General features: G+C 45.3%; 1 protein-coding gene across 1 annotated transcript in view; it reads left to right on the forward strand.

The window, feature by feature from the left end:
- The window catches only part of RNF213 (ring finger protein 213), a 137,624-nt gene that overhangs the window by 85,085 nt on the left and 31,798 nt on the right, over positions 1–20,741 (forward strand). Inside the window, exons 33-43 of the mRNA XM_087710140.1 lie at positions 224–358; positions 473–552; positions 1,773–1,914; positions 2,688–2,823; positions 11,340–11,531; positions 12,076–12,215; positions 13,091–13,245; positions 13,736–13,954; positions 15,867–16,048; positions 17,126–17,246; positions 19,791–19,891. Of these exons, the coding sequence (XP_087566266.1) occupies positions 224–358; positions 473–552; positions 1,773–1,914; positions 2,688–2,823; positions 11,340–11,531; positions 12,076–12,215; positions 13,091–13,245; positions 13,736–13,954; positions 15,867–16,048; positions 17,126–17,246; positions 19,791–19,891 (1,603 nt within the window). The remainder of the gene's footprint in view (positions 1–223; positions 359–472; positions 553–1,772; positions 1,915–2,687; positions 2,824–11,339; positions 11,532–12,075; positions 12,216–13,090; positions 13,246–13,735; positions 13,955–15,866; positions 16,049–17,125; positions 17,247–19,790; positions 19,892–20,741) is intronic.

The following is a 20,741-nucleotide window of genomic DNA, read 5'->3' on the forward strand; positions in this document are numbered from 1 at the left end:
CCTTCCCTGAGACATTTGATTGGCCAAACTGAAAGGAAGCATTTAACTTCAATATTTAGTACAATATCTGCAAATTAATTTAATGAAGGCACTTGCTGTTATATGGTAAAAGATACATTATTGTATTATCCTACCCTTCCCTCTGTTAGATTAAGTGGTTTTCCTCAGAAATGATTAATGGAAATGTAGGTAATAGCTGTGAAATATCATCTGTTGTTTTTAGGGCTGTGGCAGTCTGTGCATATTGATGATCTAAGAACCTCCAAGGATATGATCTCTGATATAACAGCCCTCAGAAACATCACCATCAGCCAGCTGTTTTCTGAAAATATGGGAGAGTCTGCAGAGAATCCTGAAAGTAAGTCCAACTATATGTTTATGTAGTGCTTATTTCCAACAGTTCGTAGTAATTCCCATCATCATCTTTAGAGTCAGGCTGCATTCCGATATGAGACTTTCTTTATCATTGTAGCTGCAGGGATGAAAGAAGAAGAAGAAACAGAAGAGAAGATGGAGGTGGAGGTGTCACCAATATCTGAACCAGAAATATTTGTAAGTCTTAATATGCCTCACTAATCTAGTTTGATTGTTTCCCTTTGATCTAAGAGCAAATTATGTTCTTCTTTGTAGCAACTTGCTTTTTTTGTTCAGTGGAATTGATTATAGAAATAACACAACACATGTTTCACATATTTGTATCTAGATATTTATGATTAGCTATCTCTTCTAGCCTTGGGATGGTCCACATATTTTGCTCTATTAGAGTTACATGCGTAATCTGGTATAATTAGAGTAGGATTCCTATTTGTGATCATGCCATAGGGATCACTATTTGTGATCTTTATGATAGCTCCATTAGCTACAGTTTTAGAAGATTATATAGATGGACAATAATGTATGACCTTTCAGTAATGCAAAGGTCTTCTTTTGTGTCTGTTTTCTCTAGAAATAGAAGTTTCTGTAGATGGGTGTCTACCTCCCTAGTTGCTAGTGCTGCATTGTTTTTATTTTACTAAGGTGTTTATCCAAGCAGAATCTTTTTCTTTCTGGATACCTGGATGATTGTTTCTCCCTCTGCTCCCAGGGAGAATCTAGAAGTGAGCATCTTAGAGCCCCAGAGCCTTATCTAGCCCTCAACTTCTTTTGGTTTTTTGGGGGGGTGGGTGGGTGGGGGCTGAAGTTGATGAAAAAAGGCTGACATAATTTCCTCCTGTTGTATAGTAGAAAACAGTAGAGCTTTGTAAAACAATTGAAATAATTGTTCTGATCCCAGGTGGGTGTGATGAAATGCTAGTCTGACCACAAGACAAATGTCCTGGACACCAAATGGCTCTGTTTCAAGCTTTCAATTTGAAAAGGCTGTTTTGCACTTAGAACTTTTCCATTAATAGACAGCACTGTTCTGACAATCTTGGGAAAACCTATTTCAAATTTAGAAGTATTTCATATTATTTTGCACTGCTAGTGAAAAAAAAAAGTGACACGCAAGCCCTAGTAAAGTACAGCATAGTTAAAACAATAAACAAAGTAACAAATACCAAAGAAAATTTCTAGAAACCCTCCTGCATGGAAGGGAAGCATAATGGTCCTGGACACTTGCATTATTATCTCATACTTTTGAAGTGTGAGACTCAACTATCAAAAAGCTGTCCAGCTCAGTTTAATCAGATGCTCATTCACATCTGATAGCCATAGAGAAAATTATTGTACATTGTCTCAGGATATACTAAAAAAAAAATTTTTTTTCCCCTCCTGTGCCTGGAAACTCTAAGATTTTGGATACTACCATTCTCTTGAGGAGTTGTGTTCAAAGTGCTGTCGGCATGCTGAGAGACCACAATGAGGATGCCGGTCGTAGCGCTGAGAGAATTGCAATTCTTCTTAAACTCCTGTCTGAGGAAGATACCCCGCAAGGTATATAATATACGTATGTCCAGAAGGAGTATGATCTTTTGTTAAAGTGAAATATATTGTAATACAAGTTCCTCTTGCTAGAATGCTCAGGTTACTGACTATACAATAAAAAACTGAAATAAAGGATCGGTTTCTGTTTTATACTTTTGAGAATGTATTTGCTCTGTCAGTGATTGTGTTTGACTAGACCCCATAGAAAATCAAAAGATGAGAGCTTGCCTTTTTCCTACAGTTCTTTGGAAGTGTCGTGTGTGTTTGTGTTTGTGTGTGTGTGTGTGTTTTGAGAGAAAGTGAATGTGTAGGAATTCTATAGAGTAGAGGAATCCTGCAAATGTAGAAGGGTTCAATTTTATTCACAGCTGCATAATGACTCTTCTTCCTCATTTCTAGTATTTATTTATAGCACACCTTTACCCTCACCATTAGTAGTGGTGAGTTAAATGGCATTGCTAAGTAGTTAATACATAACAGAAAAGGAATAAACTGATATTTCTCACAATGGGTGGGTAGACTTGCAAATAATTCTTAAATAATCTCAAATTATTGAAGGTAATGACCAAGGTTTGTAAGTCATATAGCTCTTCTTAGGGAAGCAAATATACAATTTTATGTAAGATCATCAAACAAAAGACTAGGAAATGTTAATTTTGATTCAAAAACTGAATTATCCATCAGTACCTTCTTTCATCTTCTTTGAAATATAATTCTAAAAAGTGGCTATACAAATTTTATACAAATAAAAATTAGGCTGTCCTTTTTTTTCTCTCCCCCAGGCAACTTCCTGAAGATTACAAAGAGCCGTCTTACTTACCTTTTGAAAAATCAGGAAGAGAATTATCTCATTATGAAAGAGTGGATGTTGCGGGAGGCCTCCAACCTTAATGCCCTCCAGGAAGGAGGAACATTTAGGTATAGTGTATAGCAGGGGTGTCAAACTCGATTTCATTGAGGACCTCTTGACAAACAGGGTTGTCAAGAGCGTGGGGGCTGAGTGGATGAGGCCGGGGTGGGCATGATTAGCTTGATGTCACTCATGTCGGGGGCCTGTGGTGGCCAGAGTGCTCTGCCAGAGAAAACAGGCTCCCAATCTCTCTTTTTGGCTGCGACAGCCTCCTGCAACCTCTGCCAGTGAAAATGGAGCTTGTGAAGGCCGCACACGGCAGAGGCACCCTTGGGCCAGTCATATTTCTAGGGTGGCCCTGTGGACCAAATCTAAGCATCCCACAGGCTGGGTCCAGCCCCTGGGCCTTGAGTTTGACACTTCTAGTGTATAGATTAAGCATTTAATTCACTTTCTGGAGCCACTTTCCCCCCCCCTCCAAACTGGTTGCTCAGGTTGAAATACTGCCTTTAATCCAAATATGGCAGCTTCTGGGACTCTTAGTTTAATTGCAATTTGACAAATTTTACTGGTTAAGACTTCACTCATTGAAGTTTTAATCTTTTTCAATAATAAAATATGCATTTGGGGGTTTAAAAATTTTCTCTGAAGTATCTTTAATGTACTAGCATGCCGATGGCCAACCTTTTTTGGCTCGCGTGCCATAAGGGGGGAGCGCAGGGGGGGGTTGTGCGTGGGCGTGCCACACCCATAATGCAACATGCGACACCCCCCCCCAGTGTACATGAAAGGCGCTCCAACTCATTTTTTGCATGCTTTTTTTGCCCTCCCCAGGCTCCAGAGGCTTTATATGAGCCTAGGGAGGTAGAAAACAGCCTCCCCCCCCCGGAGGCCCTCTGGAGGCTTCAGGGACTTTCAGGAGGCTTCCCTGAAGCCTCCGGAAGACTAAAAACGACCCTATGAGCAAACTGGCCCTATGGGCAAACCGGAAGTGCGGGAATGGAGTTCTGGTTTGCTCATAGGGGTGTTCTCTTGTGCGCTGCTTGGGGAATCCAAAAATGGGTTAACTTTCTCCATTAGCCTTGAGACTGAGTTATGCAAATTGCTGGCCATGCCTCCTCTGACTGGAGTGGTTCAGTTTTTTAACTCAGTCCAGCCTAAAGAGACGCAAAATTATTCTCTCTCGGTTACTAGACAAATTCATCATTATTATTAATCAGCTTGGATTCCCTTCACCAGCTTGAGCTCCTTTCACGGAGCGGTAAATATCTCTACAAATAGGTTCGTTTTCTCTTTGTTTAAAGTGGTAATTGGATTTTAGCGTTCCCGGAGCCTTTGGGGCCAGGGAACCTCTTTCTTGGAGGAGAGGGCATGCTGTTGTTCATTGTGGGAAGATCTGTTTGCTGCCTTCGTTTTGTGTTGCCGCGGCTGGAGATTGTTTTGCTGCACCGCCTGCTCTAGCCGCTGTCCGTCACCCCCTCCTTCCCCCCGAGGTTGCCTGGTGATGCGCGGAGCCCGGATACCCCCATTGCCATATGGCTGGGCTCCCTGTATTACCTCGACCTCGAGAGCCTCTGGAAGCCATGGCTGCAGTTGCTGGCAAGATACGAGGCAGGCGTTCTCCATTCTGGCGGCAGCCTTTGTACCTCGCCGATTTGAATCTCCTGTCCCTGCTGTTGGTTGCGGGGGCCATTTTGGAGCCCTTTTCGCGCCAACAAACAGTCTGGCAGGATGTGGCTTCATTTTCCCACCCGCAGTGATGTAAAATCACCAGATTCATTGCTCCACGGAGGTCAGTTCGCCACCATTCTACTGGAGCACGAGTTTGATCTCTCACGGCCTCCTGCTTCGATTGCGATCGGCATTTGGTATTTCAGTGAATGTGAGCTTGAGCCCTTTCAACCTAGCTTACATGGCGGATAATTCTATTACCGGGGGCAGCGCTCGGGCTTCCACTTCTCCTCAGTTGTCCTCCGATGCCACTGAGGCCTCATCTAGAGTGGGTAGGACCACCATCAGGGCCGCCAGCCACAGTTCCCGCGCCACCCCAGCGGCTTCTGCCAGGGCTGCTAAGCACACCATTAAGACCAAGAACGGGTCTAGGGATCTCTCAGCCCCCAGGCCACCTCACATCCTGCTGCCTGAAGGGCCTTCTACCTCTGGCCTAACTGGAATTCAAGGTTGGTCCCGAGACCTCCCTCTCCCTCAGAATCTCACAACTGCAGGACCTGACTCAGGCCTTCAGGGTTCATCTGATCCTTCTGAGCCCAGTCCAGGCCCGGCCCCCTTCCGTTCAGAGGCCTCAGCCACCTTTATACTCCCACGGCTGCTGGCAGCAGACCAGAGGATACTTCAGAATTTGACCTCTCCCCTGGGCTCAGGGACATGATTGCCACTGTCATATCTAGGGGAATGGAGGCAGAAGTACAGTGTAGGAGTCAACGCTCTAGGAATTTGATTTTTGCCAGAGATTTAGCTACCTCTCAGGCTGATTCCCCTTCTCCCTTACCTTCCATCTACAGTGAGGGAAGGAAGGTGAGATTTTGGATTTAGAGTTATCAGATGATGAAGGTCTGATTCAGGCTAAAGTTCCTTTTTCGGGCCTCTTCAGCCCTATTTAAATCTCTACTTTATAAAGCCAAGGCCATCTCCAATTTGGGGGGAGCAACCACCCCGGCCAGTACTGAGGTGGGCCTTGATCCCACAGAATGCTTGTTTGCTGAACAGGTACAAGAACAAGAGACTATTCCATCACCCAAATTGTTTCTGGATGTAATCCAAAAACAATGGTCCCAGTCCACCGCAGTCTCACCCCCCCTAGCAATGGTGATAGAAAGCTTTATGCTTCCACTCCAGAATTGGACACCATTTTGCAGTTTTCCACTGTTGACCCGCTGATAGCATCCTTGGCTTTCCCGGCCCTCATTCTATCCAAGATTTCGAAGGGGTTGAAGGCTGAGGACCGCAAGGCGGAGCTTGTTATTCACAAACCATACCAGGCGGCTGCCTGGGCATTGCGTGCTGCTACAGCGGCCTCGTTCTTCAATAGAACTTCCTTAGTTTCTTTAGTCAGCCACTGGTTGAAGGCGTGTATTGCCCTAGCCTACAACTGTCAGTCCCGACTGGTTCCCAGTCGCATCACTCTCCATTCTACCAGGAGTGCGACCATGATGGCAGCCTGGGCAACGCAGGCCTCGGTGGAGGACATCTGCAGGGCAGCAACCTGGTCATCGCCATCACCCTTTATCTGTCACTACAAGGTGCACATTTATGCCTCGGCTGAGGCATCCTTTGGATGGCGCATGCTGCAAAGGTTAGCTTCTTCGGCTACGACACCAGACCAGCCTCGCTCCCACTCCTGAAGTCTATAGCTTTGGCATGTCCCATGCTTGGATTCCCCAAGCAGCGCACAGGAGAATGACCGTTGACTTACCTGAACGGTCCTTCTATGTGCGCTGCGAGGGGATTCTCCTGTGTGCTGCTTAGGGAATCCAATCATGGGTTAACTTTGTCCATTAGCCTAGAGACTGAGTATGCAAATCTTGACCATGCCTCCTCTGACTGGATCGGATCAGTTTTTTTACTCAGTCCAGCCTAATGAGACGCATCTCAATTTTCTGTCTAGACTAATCGACAAATTTCACCTTTTTTCCTTGGATTCAGCAGCAGATTGCGACTTTACTTGCTATATGTGTTTGGAGGTGGAGGTGGCAGTTCGCTGCCAGCCCAGATCCTCATCTCCTCTCTCTCTCTCTCTCTCTCTCTCCCCCTCCCTCCCTCCCTCCCTCCCTCTCTTGCCTGGGATCAGAGGCTGCGAGGCCGTCGGCTCATCGCGCCGGACGGCAGTGGTATTTTCAAGCGGTGATTGGCATTGCTCTCCTCACCTTGCGTTTGGCGCGTCCTGGGCTGGTGCGCCGCCCTGCGCCGTTTCGAGCCAGGAGCGACCCGCCTGCGCGGCGCAGTTCAACCCAGGCGTTTCCATTGCCTTGTGGCATTTCCTTGATAGCAGTGGCGGTGTTTTCGCCAGAGAGCCAGCGGTCTGCAGGATCCCTGGGCTTGGCGGTTTGAATTTTCACGCCCTCCAAGGTGGCCGCCATTTTGGATCCGGCCCTGCGCATGCGCCGGAATCGGCCGGAGGAGGCAGGGTGCGTGATTTCGCCACCAGGCATCGATGCCGCCCAGACGCCCCTCCTCTTTCCCTCACTTGCAGAGAGCTGAGTCACTGAGGAGGTTGTTTCCCAATCGGCTACTGATTTCACGTGGCGCTTTGTGCGGAGGAGAAATTTGTGGCATTCACTCATAAACGAGGTTGAGCCTTTCCAAATATCTTTCTATCTTTGCAGTGGCTGATCAGTCTGTGCCCAAAGGTGCTGTGGAGCCCTCTTGTGAGCCCCACTCCCCTGGCGAGGGGGGGGGGCTAGCCCAAGGCCCAGCAGGGCCACTTCTGGGGCCACTAGTCATAGGCCTCGGGCCTCATCCGCCATTACGGACAGGTCCCATAAACGTAAGGATAAATCCAAGGTTGCTAAGGCCTCTGGGGCACCCAGCAGCTCACCCCCGGTTCTGATTCCGCAACAGGCTTCCCCAGCGCATCCTACGGAGCAGGGTTGGTCCCCAGATATTCAGTTGCTCCAGGCTCCTGTGGCAGCAGAAGGGGGTTTGGGGTCCCACTCCCCCCTCCTATTTCTGAGATGAGTATGGCTTCGGCCCACTCACCCCCACGTGCGGGGCCCTCTGCGACTTTCACTCCTGCTGCAGGCCTCAGACCACTGGAAGGCCAGGATTTGGGCCTTCCCCCTGATTGGTACCAAATGATTTCTACTGCTATTTCTAAAGAGGTGGATGCGGAACTACTCCATAGGGCCCAGGCTCCCGGGGCCACTGTGACCCGGACGGGCCTTGATTCCCAGACAGTGCAAGGGGATTCATCTATTCCTCTAACAGAGCCTCCCTCGCCTCAACCCTCAGTCTACAGTGAGGAGTCAGCCTTGGTGTAGGAAGGTGAGGTCATAGATAGGGAATTTTCCGATGATGAAGGGCTTCCACTGGATCAACCTACTGCACCGGGTTTGTTCCCCCATTCCCTCTTTAAATCATTGCTGTATAAGGCTAAGACCACCACCCACATGGGGGAGGCGGCCTCTAAGGATAGTACAGCTGTGGGATTAGATGCGACTGAGCGCCTCTTTGCTGAGCAAGTGGCCTTGCAGGTTGTTATTCCCTCACCCAAGCTCGTTCTGGATCTGATTCAGAAGCAGTGGGATAGGAAAGTGTTTCCCACTGTAGATGCTCCCTCGCCTCTCTGGCATTAATTCCATCAGAAATTTCGGAGGGCTTGAAGGCAGAGGATTGTAAGGCCGAGACAGTCATCCGCAAGACCCTTCAGGCTGTGGCCTGGGCCTTACGCTCGGCTACGGCAGCGTCCTTCTTTAATAGGACTTCCTTGGTCTGGCTTAAGCAATTGCAGAGTAGGCTTGCCCCAGAGGAAATGCGCCTTCACCAAGACATTACCAAATTGATGGCGGGCTTGGAACACAATGAATGTTGTGCTCTATTTTTTAACATTATGTATTGTCTTATGCTTTTTGTCTTTGTACCCCCTTTCCCGTGTTTTTGTAAGCCGCCCTGAGTCCCCTCAGGGAAAAGGGCGGCCTATAAATTATAATAAATCTACAAATCTCTGCGGATGCCACTCTTAGTGCAGCAAAATTCGCTTCTTGGGCTGTAGTCTCTAACGTAGCATCCCCACGCCTGCTGTGGCTCCGCCATTGGCAAGCTGATGTCAAGTCCAAATGGCACCTTGCATCCATGCCCTTCAAGGGTGGGGCCTTGTTTGGGTCGGTTCTCGACCCCATCCTCATTGAGACCAGAGATAAGTGTAAGGTTCTCCCTTCCACCAGTGGCCTGGCCAATAGGAGACAGCAACCTTATCAGAGACGACAGCCCTTTCGGGCCGGGGACTCTGGATTCGCCCCTGCTCCCTATGTTCCCCATTACAACAGGGTTTCTCCCAGTTCCAGGATCGTGGCCAGGACCACGTAGGCGCCATGGATAGGGCGCCAGCAGCCCCAGGCGCAGCCCCAGGCAAGGAGGTCCTTTCGTGGAGCTGGAAACCGGTCCTTTCGGAGGTACCGGTGACTCACAAGGGGACGGACCCATCGGAGGGCGTCTCCTGGCCTTCGCTCATCAGTGGGCGGAGTTCACGTCTGACGTCTCACTCTAGAATTTCTCTCCATTCCCCCAAGGTGGTTCATCCAGTGTCCTGTTCCCAGATGCCCGACAAAAGGCGCCTCATGGACGCCGAGATACATCACCTTCTCACCATCAGGGCAGTAGAACAGGTACCGAAAGGCCAGGAAGGGCTAGGGTTCTACTCCATCTTGTTTCTGGTGCCCAAGAATTCGGGGGGATGGCGGGCCATCCTAGATTTGAAAAGGCTCAATCGATATATCAAATGCCAAAAATTCAAAATGCAATCGCTCAAAAGCATATTGGCCTCCATCCGCCAGGGCGACATGATGACATCAGTAGACATCAAGGAGGCGTACCGCCATGTGCCCATACACCCGACTTTTTACAATCGGGACTTAATAAGGGCCTCGCGCCCAACACGCTTCGTCGGCAGGTCACAGCATTATCCATGGTAGTTGGAGGCGGTCAGAGCCGTTCCTTGTCCCAGCACTCATGGGTCAAGGCCTTCCTGAAGGGTGCGACAAATTTGAGGCCTCCGACAATCCACCGTTATCCTACCTGGGACTTGACCTTGGTGCTCAGAGCACTCACGTCTACTCCATTCGAGCCCATCCAATCCATCAGCCTTCGGCTACTGATGCTTAAGACTGTGTTCCTGGTGGCCATTACATCAGCCAGGAGGGTTTCGGAGTTGGCTGTGCTATCTGTTCGTGCTGACCTCTGCATATTCCATCCTAACAGAGTAGTACTCCATTTGGACCCTTCCTCCCGAAGGTCAACACTTTGTTTCACAGAGCTCAGGAGCTCATCCTTCCAGACTTTTGTCCGCATCCTTCCCATCCTCAGGAGCGCCAGTGGCATCATTTGGATGTTCATAGAACCCTCCGACGTTATGTAAAGCGCACGGCCTCGTTCAGAAGATCGGAGGCGCTATTTGTTTCCTTCCAGCCGTTGTCCATGGGACAGAAAGTGTCCTTCCACACTATTGGCCGATGGTTGAAGGCGTGCATCGCTTTGGCGTACGACAGTCACTCCCGGCCAGTTCCCAGACGTATTACTCCTCATTCTACCAGAAGTGCGGCTACCACAGCGGCCTGGGCTACACAAGCCTCGATGGAAGAGATCTGCAGGGTGGCTACTTGGTCATTGCCCTTGCCATTTATTAGACACTACAAGGTTGATGTACACGCCTCGGCTGAGGCCTCCTTTGGGTGGAGAGTGTTGCAAAGGGTTCTTTCTTCTGCGGGGGATCCTGACCAGCCTAGCTCCCGCCCTGGGACTTAATTGCTTTGGCATGTCCCATGCTTGGATTCCCCAAGCAGCGCACAGGAGAACGACCGTTGACTTACCTGAACGGTCCTTCTATGTGTGCTGCGAGGGGAATCCAAACCCGCCTGCAGTTTCGGCTGGCCAGGGCTTCACCTTGACTATGACTTATGACTAACCTTGCCTCTTTTTTCCTGACTGGACTTTTTCTGGACGTTACTTGATGCCTGTTTGGCTATGGCCATGAGTGACATTGGCATGCATCTTTCAACGGCTGACTTCGTGCAAAACTGATCCGGTCCAGTCAGAGGAGGCATGGTCAAGATTTCCATACTCAGTCTCTAGGCTAATGGACAAAGTTAACCCATGATTGGATTCCCCTCGCAGCACACATAGAAGGATCGTTCAGGTAAGTCAACGATCGATCTAAAACCACCCTCGGCTTCAGCTGTTCTGGGCCTGGACTTCCTTTTTTCCTATGACAATCTGACTTGCCTTGACTTCTAGACTTATTTTGCTTCTCTCAAGCCGGCTGATCCTTCGTTTAAAACTGGACCAGTCCAGTGAGGAGGCGTGGCCAGAAATTTGCATAACTCAGTCTTTGGGCTAATGGACAAAGTTAACCTATGCTTGGATTCCCCTCGCAGGGCACATAGAAGGACCGTTCAGGTAAGTCAACGGTCATTTTTAGTCCTCCGGAGGTTTCAGGGAAGCCGCCTGAAGGTCCCTGAAGCCTCCGGAGGGCTTAAACTGACCCTACAAGCAAATCGGAAGTCCTTTCCAAAACTTCCGGTTTGACCATAGGGCCAGTTTTTTGCACTCCAGAGGCTTCAGGGAGATGTGAGGGAGGCTCTTTTCGCCCTCCCCAGGCTCCTATAAAGCTCTGGAGCCTGGGGAGGGCGAAAAATGGCTTTAGAAAAGGCTGAACTTAGCATGTGCATGCGCCCTGGCCAGCTGACCTGACAAATGGCTCCACGTGCCACCTGTGGCACGCGTGCCATAGGTTTGCTATCCCGGCACTAGCAAGTTAAACAGATCAGCTGAAACACAAAGATGACCTTTGGGTCTGGGTTCTTTAGAATTTGAGATGCCATGTTATGTGCTTTTCCTCTCTTGTTTAATATAGACGCACTCTGTGGAAACGGATCCAGAGTATGGTGACCCCACTTCTGGCCTACATGGTATCTATTTTGGACAGAGATTATAATCTGAATTTGCTGGTCAAACCAACAACAGAAGATTGTGTGAAAGACTTGTGGTTATTCATCTTCAATGAACTAAAACTTCTAGACATCCCTTATGTCATGGGTCAGAGCAGGTAAGCTGTGGGAAGAAAGTGGGGACGAGGTTAAGAAACACATTTATTGATCACAGAAGTAAATTGAATTTGAAGTAAATATGAAAGAATAATGTGGTATATAGCTATGATGTGCAATTCTGGTTTAGCTGTTAATTTTTCAGTGAGCATGACTTATTTTAAAAAAATGGTTCATGAAAAGTTTATCCCAGTTACCACCACTGTTGAACATAGCTAAAAGATGTGGGGGGAGAAATCTCTCCAATCACTAACATTTTAGTAAAAGTGAGGTAAGCAAAGAGAGAGTTTCAGTAGAACAAATTGAAACAGATTTATTTTATGCTATGTTATTTCCCTTATTCAATTTATAGGAAATGCTGTGGATTAAATACATCCACCATATAATCATCAATCCATTCAGTATCGGTCTTTAAACTGATCACATTTTTATGTGTAATAAGTTAAAATGCATCTCATATCCTGCTTGGCCTTTTTTTTACATGAATACATTCAAAATATATTGAAAAACCATCTGTTCATATGAAATTTACTTTATCTTCCTTAGTGCTCAAACAAAACCAATCCAGGTGCAGAATGAAATGGAAGTCTCTACAGGGGCTGGCAATAAAATGCCTTTCAGCTGGAGGATAAAGGATTATTTGGAAGATCTTCGGGTTCAAGCACAACATGTCTCTAAGAATGAAGGTGAGAATAGCGAGGAAATTAAAAAGAGGCCCCTTTGTTTGAAAAACATGGGCAAATTTGGCTCAAAACAGTACCTATCATTTGTTTTTGTTTTTTTAAAAAACTTTTTTCTTAGTTTACCAATACAATATACAAATGCAAAGGGAAAAACACATGGAAAAGTAAGAAGAGGGAGGTGGAAAGAACGGGATATAGTGTAATGGAAGAAAAAAAGAAAGAAAAACTGACTTCCGATTCTCTTTAGCACAGTTGAAGGTAGCATTACAACCACAACTTTTTGCTTTTACGCAACAGAGTATGTACAAGCCATTTCTATAACAAAATAAGCCTGTCTAGTTTACAAAAACAGAATCAAAGTTTCATTTCTTTTCCTGTTGTAAACACAAAATCTGGAAGCAATTTCGGAATAGAGAGAAATTAAATATCATCTCATTTGGATAAAAGAATCAGTTTAACCATCTCAGCTTCTCTTTGCTGTGGGGAATAATATACATTCTCATATTTTCAAATCTAGTCCATAATATTTAACAAACTTTGGAATATTATTCAGCATTGCTTAAAGAACTGGCAGACATGTGTATACATACATACTCATTTTATACAAACAAAAGTAACTTAAACCTTTCAATCAGTACTCATATCATTCTTTTAAAAAAAAATCCATTCTAATTAAATAGCACCTTATCATTTGTAAAACTGCCCAAAGTCACATAAGTGTGATTGGCAGAATAAAAATCTGATAAATTAAGTAAGACATAAAATCAAGAAAATTATATTTTTCATACTGAATTTGTTTTATGTGTTAAAGGAGGACTGATTGACTTTATTTCTGGAGGGGGGATGCAAAGCAATTTAAATCCCATTTTGTTTTCCAGCCCATGGAGAGAAGTTTCTAGACATCTTTCAGCAGACACCACTGGGGCAACAGCTTGCTCGCTACACAGAGGAAGAGAAGACCATCTTTTTTTATTATTATGCCAGAGACTTTATTATCCTGGCAATGGGTGTGACTTCAGAGAGGGAACTAAATGTGCGTATTTCTAGATGGCTAGATCAATGGTGGGATTTAAATTTTTTTACTACTGGTTCTGTGGGTGTTGCTTGGTGGATGTGGCAGGGGAAGAATACTGTAAAATCTCCATCCCCCCCCCACTCCAGGGGAAGGTTACTGCAAAATCCCCATTCCCTCCCGATCAGCTGGGACCCGGGAGGCAAAGAATAGATGGGGGCGGGGCCAGTCAGAGGTAGTATTTACTGGTTCTCTGAACTACTCAAAATTTCCGCTACCGGTTCTCCAGAATTGGTCAGAACCTGCTGAATGCCACCTCTGGGCTATATACTGGAGTCAAAAGCTTGCTTCATGATCCCGCAAAGCAGTGTGCCAGTAAGTGGGTAGACTTACCACTTTATGACACGCAAATAAGCATTTCCTGTGTATTTGAAAGTCTACTTAAATCCTTACAATTCCTCAGGAGATTGTGAAAAGAATTTCCTTTAAATACACTGCTGTATATTTTCAGATGCTGCAAGTGGCCCTCTTGTCCTCTATTGAAGAAATGAAGGCCACCTCTTCCAGTGCAGAAGCAGGAGTGCCCTCCCTTCCTTGGGTCCACCTTGCTTATCATCAGTTTAGGAGTCGTCTGCAGAACTTTTCCCGCATTCTTGCTGTTTACCCTGAAGTGCTTTGTACCCTTGAACAAAGAGAAAACAAAGGAAGCTGCATGTCGCAAAGCCAAATGGTAGGTGTAACATTTAACTTTACTAGGAAAACATGACACCTGGAAGTGGGGGGAACTGGGATTCTCCATATTCTTAGAAAGGAGAAATTAGTCTGTCTGCAAAGCAGGAATTCCAGGCATGTCTTTTTGCGGGCTGTTTGTATTTGCTTTGTAATGAGAATTCATGGAGGATCTCCCAACCAGGGTCAAATAATAGCAATGGTAATAACACTTAAATTTATATACAGCTTCAGAATGCTTTACAGTCCTAAGTGGTTTTACAGAGTCAGCATATCCCCCCCCCCCCAACAATCTGGATCCTCATTTTACCCACCTCAAAAGGATAGACGGCTGAGTCAACTTGAGCCTGGTGAGATTTGAACTGTCAAATTGCTGGCAGCCGGCAAGCAGCAAAAGTAGCCTGCAGTACGGCATTCTAACCACTGCACCACCATAGCTCTTAATAGAATTGCTTTTGCCTCCCACTGTGCCTGAAGAGAATTTTTTTTTTTATCAGTGTGTGCTAAGTGCTATAACATATGCCAGTAAAACATGGAGACTAACCTCACAATCGATAAAAAAGCTACTAGTGGTGCAGAGAACCATGGAAAGGTAGATGCTTAGCATTATAAGACAGGATTATAATGCTCGGAGTTATAAGATTGCACATGGATTAGAGAATGAAAGAAAGTATAGGATATCATCAAGAGAGTAAAATAATTGAAATGAAAATGGGCTGGTCACATAGCAAGAAGAACTGATGGCAGGTGGACCATGGCAGTCATGGAATGGATTCCACACGATAAAAAGCATCCACGAAAGAGACCTAAAACAAGATGGATTTCCAAGGTGGGGTGTGGGAGGAGTCACTGAATGTGTATTGTTACGGACCAATTGCCTGGAGACTGAGGTAAATCTGAGGACACTCCCTCTGTTCCTCCTGGTGACTCCCCAGATTAACTTCAGTCTTTGGCCTAACAGGAGCTATTCAGTGACTCTCCAGTGAATAGTATTTTTTTCCCCTTTCTAGTTTTTACAGGAATTTTTTTCTAGCTACCTTTTATTTTTGCCTCTTCTGCCTCGGTTTCGCGCCTTTCAATACCGTATTGGTTGGAAACATGCAGAAGAGCCTTCATCCTGCAGTGGGTAGACAATGGCTAAAATGATGATGATGATGATATATTTACTCTCCCATAAATAAAATTTGAATTTAAATAAGATGTGGGTAATTGGTTTTAATAAATCATGATAAAATTATGAAAGTTTTCATTAAACAAATAAAGAAGTAAATAAAGAAAACAAGTGTAAAGTTGAAATGAAAAAAAATGGGATTTTAAAAGGAAGACAATGGAAATGTAAGTCAAAATCAAAAAGTTAAACAGAAATCAAAAGGATGTGAAATGGGCCATTAGAACTGATGGATGGGATAGACAGGAAGAAAGCCACTTATAATCACTAATTATATTCCAGAAGGGAACCTCAGGTAGTCCTCATTTAGTGACTGCTATTGGGACTGGCAATTTAGTTATTAAGCTTACAAAACTGTCTTTAAATCATGACTGTCATTATGATCTTAACTCCAGCTTTCCTTTGCTTTATAGACCTGCAAAGATTGTGAATAGCAGGGATTGATAATAAAATTGCTTTTCCGTAACCATCATAACTGTGAAAGGTTGCTAAACAAGGCAGTTGCTAAATGAGAACTACTTGTATTTATTTAGGGAACCATTTATGTATTTGATTTTTATACCACCACACTAGTCAGATGATTTAACAAAGTACAAAGCCATAAACACAAGGCACAATGATGGAGTGAGAGCATCAAAATCCAAGCTGGTTTTCTTATTCTAGTTTACCAAAGGATGCCTAGATTCGATAATGTAATTTTCAGTGAAGGGTGAAGTGTTATATTCTTTATGCCTGTTTGCCATAGGTGCTAGATGTGTTTGCTGCGCTGGCCTGTACTGAAATGTTATCCTCCGCAGTCCTGAAACGGAATGCTCGTGCGTGGCTCCAGCAGGTGAAGAACCTTCAAATGCCCATTGAACTTGTGTGCGCAGCAAACTGCAGCCAAGGCAGTAGAAGCCAATGCAGCCAAATGCTCCAAGAGGTCAAGTAAGTAACAAGTTCAGAAATGTAGAAATGTTAATTTGTGTTTACTTTCTGTTGTGATAAAGATCATTTTATAGTTGCTTCCCCCCCCCTCCCTATTGTTGATAAGTTGCTGGCTTTTTTTTGGCCAACTTCATAAGTTGACTTCCTATGGCAATGGTACACTGTAAATATATTTAGTTCCTTTTGTCTAAATCCTAACATAAATTGGATTAGAATCTGTAAAGTGGCAAGCATGTTGGGGAATGCTATGTTTGAGGACCTGTACACTGCACAAGTCAAAAAGAGGGCAGTGAAAATATTTACAGACCCCTCGCATCCTGGACATAAATTGTTTCAACTCCTACCTTCAAAACGACGCTATGGAGCATTGGACACAAGAACAGTTTTTTCCAAATGCCATCACTCTGCTAAACAAATAATTTCCTCACCACTGTGAAACCATTCATTAAGGCTGCATTACTATCACTGTTAGTCTTCTTATTGTTCCTATCACCCATCTCCTCCTACTTATGACTGCAGGACTGTAACTTTCTTGCTTGTATCCTTACGATTTTATATTGATATTGATTGTTTCCTGATTGCTTATTTGTACCCTACGACTATCATTAAGGGACCTTATGATTCTTGACGAGTGTATCTTGTCTTTTTATGTACCCTGATAGCATATGCACTAAAACAAATCCCTTGTGTGTCCAATCACACTTGGCCAATAAAGAAGAAAGGGGGGGGGGGGAGAAAGAAAGACAGTTGTGATTTTTTTGAAGCTAGACTGGTTCAAAAGAACCAATGTGTACCTTAAGCTGTCTTTTGCCAAGAGACTTCTGCAAAACATTTGTTCCTCTGCCCTGTTACACTTGATCCCGTCTTAACCCCAGTTTCAAAATGACCTGGGTCAATTGTTAATTCCCAAATTAACCCTTTTATTCCACTTGCAGTTGTGTTTGCAAGTGAGTTCATGGTTTATCTGCTTTCATAAAAGGCTGATCTTTTTATTATGCAGAGTCCATTGTTTTTCAGTGTAGCTTTTTGATAGCATGCTTTTTTCTTTTTAATAAATTAAGCTTTTTCCCCCAATAGGAACCAATGGAATGTAATTTTCTCAATGTCCCTCTTTGTGGAGCATGTGCTGCTTGGAACAGAAATGCTGATTCCAGAACTGAAGGACCTGGTGAAGAAGCATATCATTCAACTTAAAAATGTAAGAATGGTAGTCTGACCTGATTGGAAATATCACTTTAAGCATTCATTTGTTTAGGTGGTTTTCAACAATAAAAGCACTCCTTATTAATTTTTTAAAAAGTCATTTTCTATCCAATCATGCATTTATGACCAAATTTCTTACGTCTGGTAACAAAAGCTTTCATGTGAAACTGATTAAAGATTTGGTCAGTTTCAGGTAACAGATTCATCTGAAGGGAGGATTCCAATCCACTTAATTAAAACCTGGGCTTTTTAATTTGTGGTTAGCACTTTTTGGGAAAAAATTTGGAGAAAAACAACTCAGTAAGAGATACTTGTTTATGTAACCTCTGCTCTGAAGTAGCAAAAAAAGGGGAAATGAACAAAATAATGGGTCAGACACAGGACACTGTATGTGAGAACTTCATCTAAAAAAGATGGCAACAACCAGTGCTTTTTACAGTGTCTTTTCCATTTCTTTCTTTCATATGTTCTCTTAATGACTATTTTGTTTCTAACTTAAGGGCTGAATTGTGGTTCCTAAATGAGGAAAGGGTATATGGACACTATTTAAATGTTTAGGTCAAACTTGATTGTGTATTGTGATGTATCACAACATTTTTTTCCCTTTCACTGGATTGATTTTCAAGCTGTTACCCCTGAGGACGTGGACAAGGCCATGGGAGCCATAAGTGCCTCCACATGTGTACTGGACCCGTGCCCCTCCTGGCTGGTTGCTAACAGCAGGGAGGTGACATGGGGCTGGATCCAGGCGGTTGTTACCGCCTCCCTTCGGGAGGGGTTCTTTCCCCCCGCTTTAAAGACAGCGGTGGTGAGACCCTCCTGAAGAAGCCATCTTTGGATCCAGCCGTTTTAAATAACTATTGTCCAGTCTCCAACCTCCCCTTTGTGGGGAAGGTTGTTGAGAAAGTGGTGGCCTTTCAGCTCCGGCGGTCCTTGGAGGAAACCGATTATCTAGATCCCTACCAGTCGGGATTTAGGCCTGGCTACAGCACGGAAACCGCTTTGGTCGCGCTGACCGATGACCTCTGGAGAGCCAGGGATGGAGGTTATGCCTCCGTCCTAGTGCTCCTTGACCTCTCAGCCGCCTTCGATACCATCGACCATGGTATCCTTCTGTGACGACTGTGGGAGGTGGGGGTGGGAGGCACTGTTCTACGGTGGTTCTCCTCTTACCTCTCGGACAGGTCGCAGTCGGTGTTGGTCAGAGGGCAGAGATAGACCCCTAGGCCCCTGACTTATGTCATGCCGCAGGGTTCGGTCCTGTCCCCCCTCCTGTTTAATATCTACATGAAGCCGCTGGGTGAGATCATTCGATGGCACGGGATAAAATACCATCAGTATGCGGACGATACACAATTGTATCTGTCCGCCCCGTGCCAACTCAGTGAAGCGGCTGACGTGATGTGCCAGTGCCTCGAGGCTGTTAGGGCCTGGATGGGGATTAACAAGCTTGTACTCAATCCGGATAAGACCGAGTGGCTGGTGTGTTTCCCTCCTACTAATTGGCCAAGTATTCCATCTCTCAGGCTGGGGGGTCAAACAGTACGCCCCTCAGACAGGGTTCGCAATTTGGGAGTCCTCCTGGATCCACAACTGACTTTCGAACACCATTTGTCGGCTGTGACCAGGGGGGCATTTGCCCAGGTTCGCCTGGTGCACCAGTTGCGTCCCTACCTGAACCGGGAGGCCCTCACAACAGTCACTCGTGCCCTTGTGACCTCTAGACTGGACTACTGCAACGTGCTCTACATGGGGCAGCCCTTGAAGAGCATTTGGAGACTTCAGCTTGTCCAGAATGCAGCCGCGCGAGCGATCGTGGGTGCACCTCGGTTCACCCACGTAACACCTATCCTCCGCGAGCTGCACTGGCTGCCTATTGGTCTTCGGATACGCTTCAAGGCGCTAGTCGTCACTTATAAAGCCCTTCATGGTATTGGACCTGGGTACTTGAGAGACCGCCTGCTGCCAATTACCTCCAATAGACCGATCCCACAGATTAGGCCTCCTCCGCATTCCATCTGCCGGCCAATGCCGACTGGTGACTACCCGGAGGAGAGCCTTCTCTGTGGCTGCTCCGACCCTCTGGAACGAGCTCCCCGTGGAGATTCGAACCATCACCACCCTCCAGGCCTTCCGCAAAGCCCTTAAAACCTGGCTGTTCCAACAGGCCTGGGGCTAAAGAGCTGCTGTCCCCCGCCTCGAATGGTATGATTGCTGTGTTTTTTAAATTATGTATTGTTACATTCTGTCTTTTTATTTCTTCCCTGTATCCCCCTCCCTTGATTTGAATTGTGAGCCGCCCTGAGTCCCCTTGGGGAAAAGGGCGGCATATAAATGTAATAAAATCAAATCAAATCAAATTTTGCAATCAGTTCTTTTTGATCTTCCGTCCTCGTGTTTTTTTTTCCTTAATTTAAAATTAAAACTGTTTTCAAAAGGTTTGATATTTAGGCACTTTAAATATTTTTTAAATGGTAAATGAGAGAATGTGTCTTGGAAATTGAATGATGGCATTTTTCTCCCCATTCTCATCTCCTAGTGTTTTCAATTGAATTCTGACATCAAAACAATAGAAACATTCACTGCAGTGATGAGAATGCTATGTCAATGCAAGGAAGAAGCCAGTCAATCATTTTGCAGGTAATGCTTTAGGAATGGAATGATCCAATCTGTATTGTAAGGAAGTCTTCAAAAATATCACAAATATTTTCTTTTCTGTTGGAACTCAACCTGGGATTTAACAAAAAGGCCAAGACCTATAGTCTCAACCTGGCTCCCAAAACTATCTTTGTAGGTGGAGGTAGCATAAGTAAGAACCCTTATGAATGAATGTGTTCTTTCTGCCTTTATAGGTTTGTGTTTTCATCTTCTATGTCAGGGGTGTCAAACTCAAAGCCAGGGGGCCAGATCCGGCCTGTGGGGTACTTAGATCTGGAAACAGCAAAGGACCGGTCTGTTTGTGGCCCTCCCAAGGTCCGTTTTCACTGGCAGAGTGTTGCAGGAGGCTATGGCAGCCGAAAACGGAGCTCGGGAGCCCATTTTCAATGGCAGAGTGCTCGGGCTACCTCAGACATCCCGACAGGAATGATGTTGAGCTGGCCACATCCACCATGGCGCCCCCCAAGGTCAAACACAACCCTGATGTGGCCCTCCATGAAATTTGAGTTTGACACCCCTGTTCTATGCTATCTCATCCTTCCCCATGCAGGTGGAAAAAGAGAAATGGAAGAAATACTTATACAAGGTCATAGACAGGTTCAGAATATACACCAACATCAAATTTATTTCAACATTCATCAACATGTTAGTCCTTTTTCTCGATGCTTATTATCTCACTGTCACATAACACAGAAATCTAAATAAAATTAAAGAATTGATTTTTATCCCCAAATTAATTTAAACAACCAGACTATAATACAGTGGACTGGCATACAATGGGAACATTTACAAGTTGTTCATATGTGAATAGTAGAGAAAAAAGGCCATTTTA

Source organism: Thamnophis sirtalis, unplaced genomic scaffold (genome assembly GCF_051295495.1).
Source record: "Thamnophis sirtalis isolate CommonGarterSnake01/CBP01778 unplaced genomic scaffold, rThaSir2_p1.2 scaffold_3, whole genome shotgun sequence".
NCBI classification, from domain to species: domain Eukaryota; kingdom Metazoa; phylum Chordata; class Lepidosauria; order Squamata; family Natricidae; genus Thamnophis; species Thamnophis sirtalis.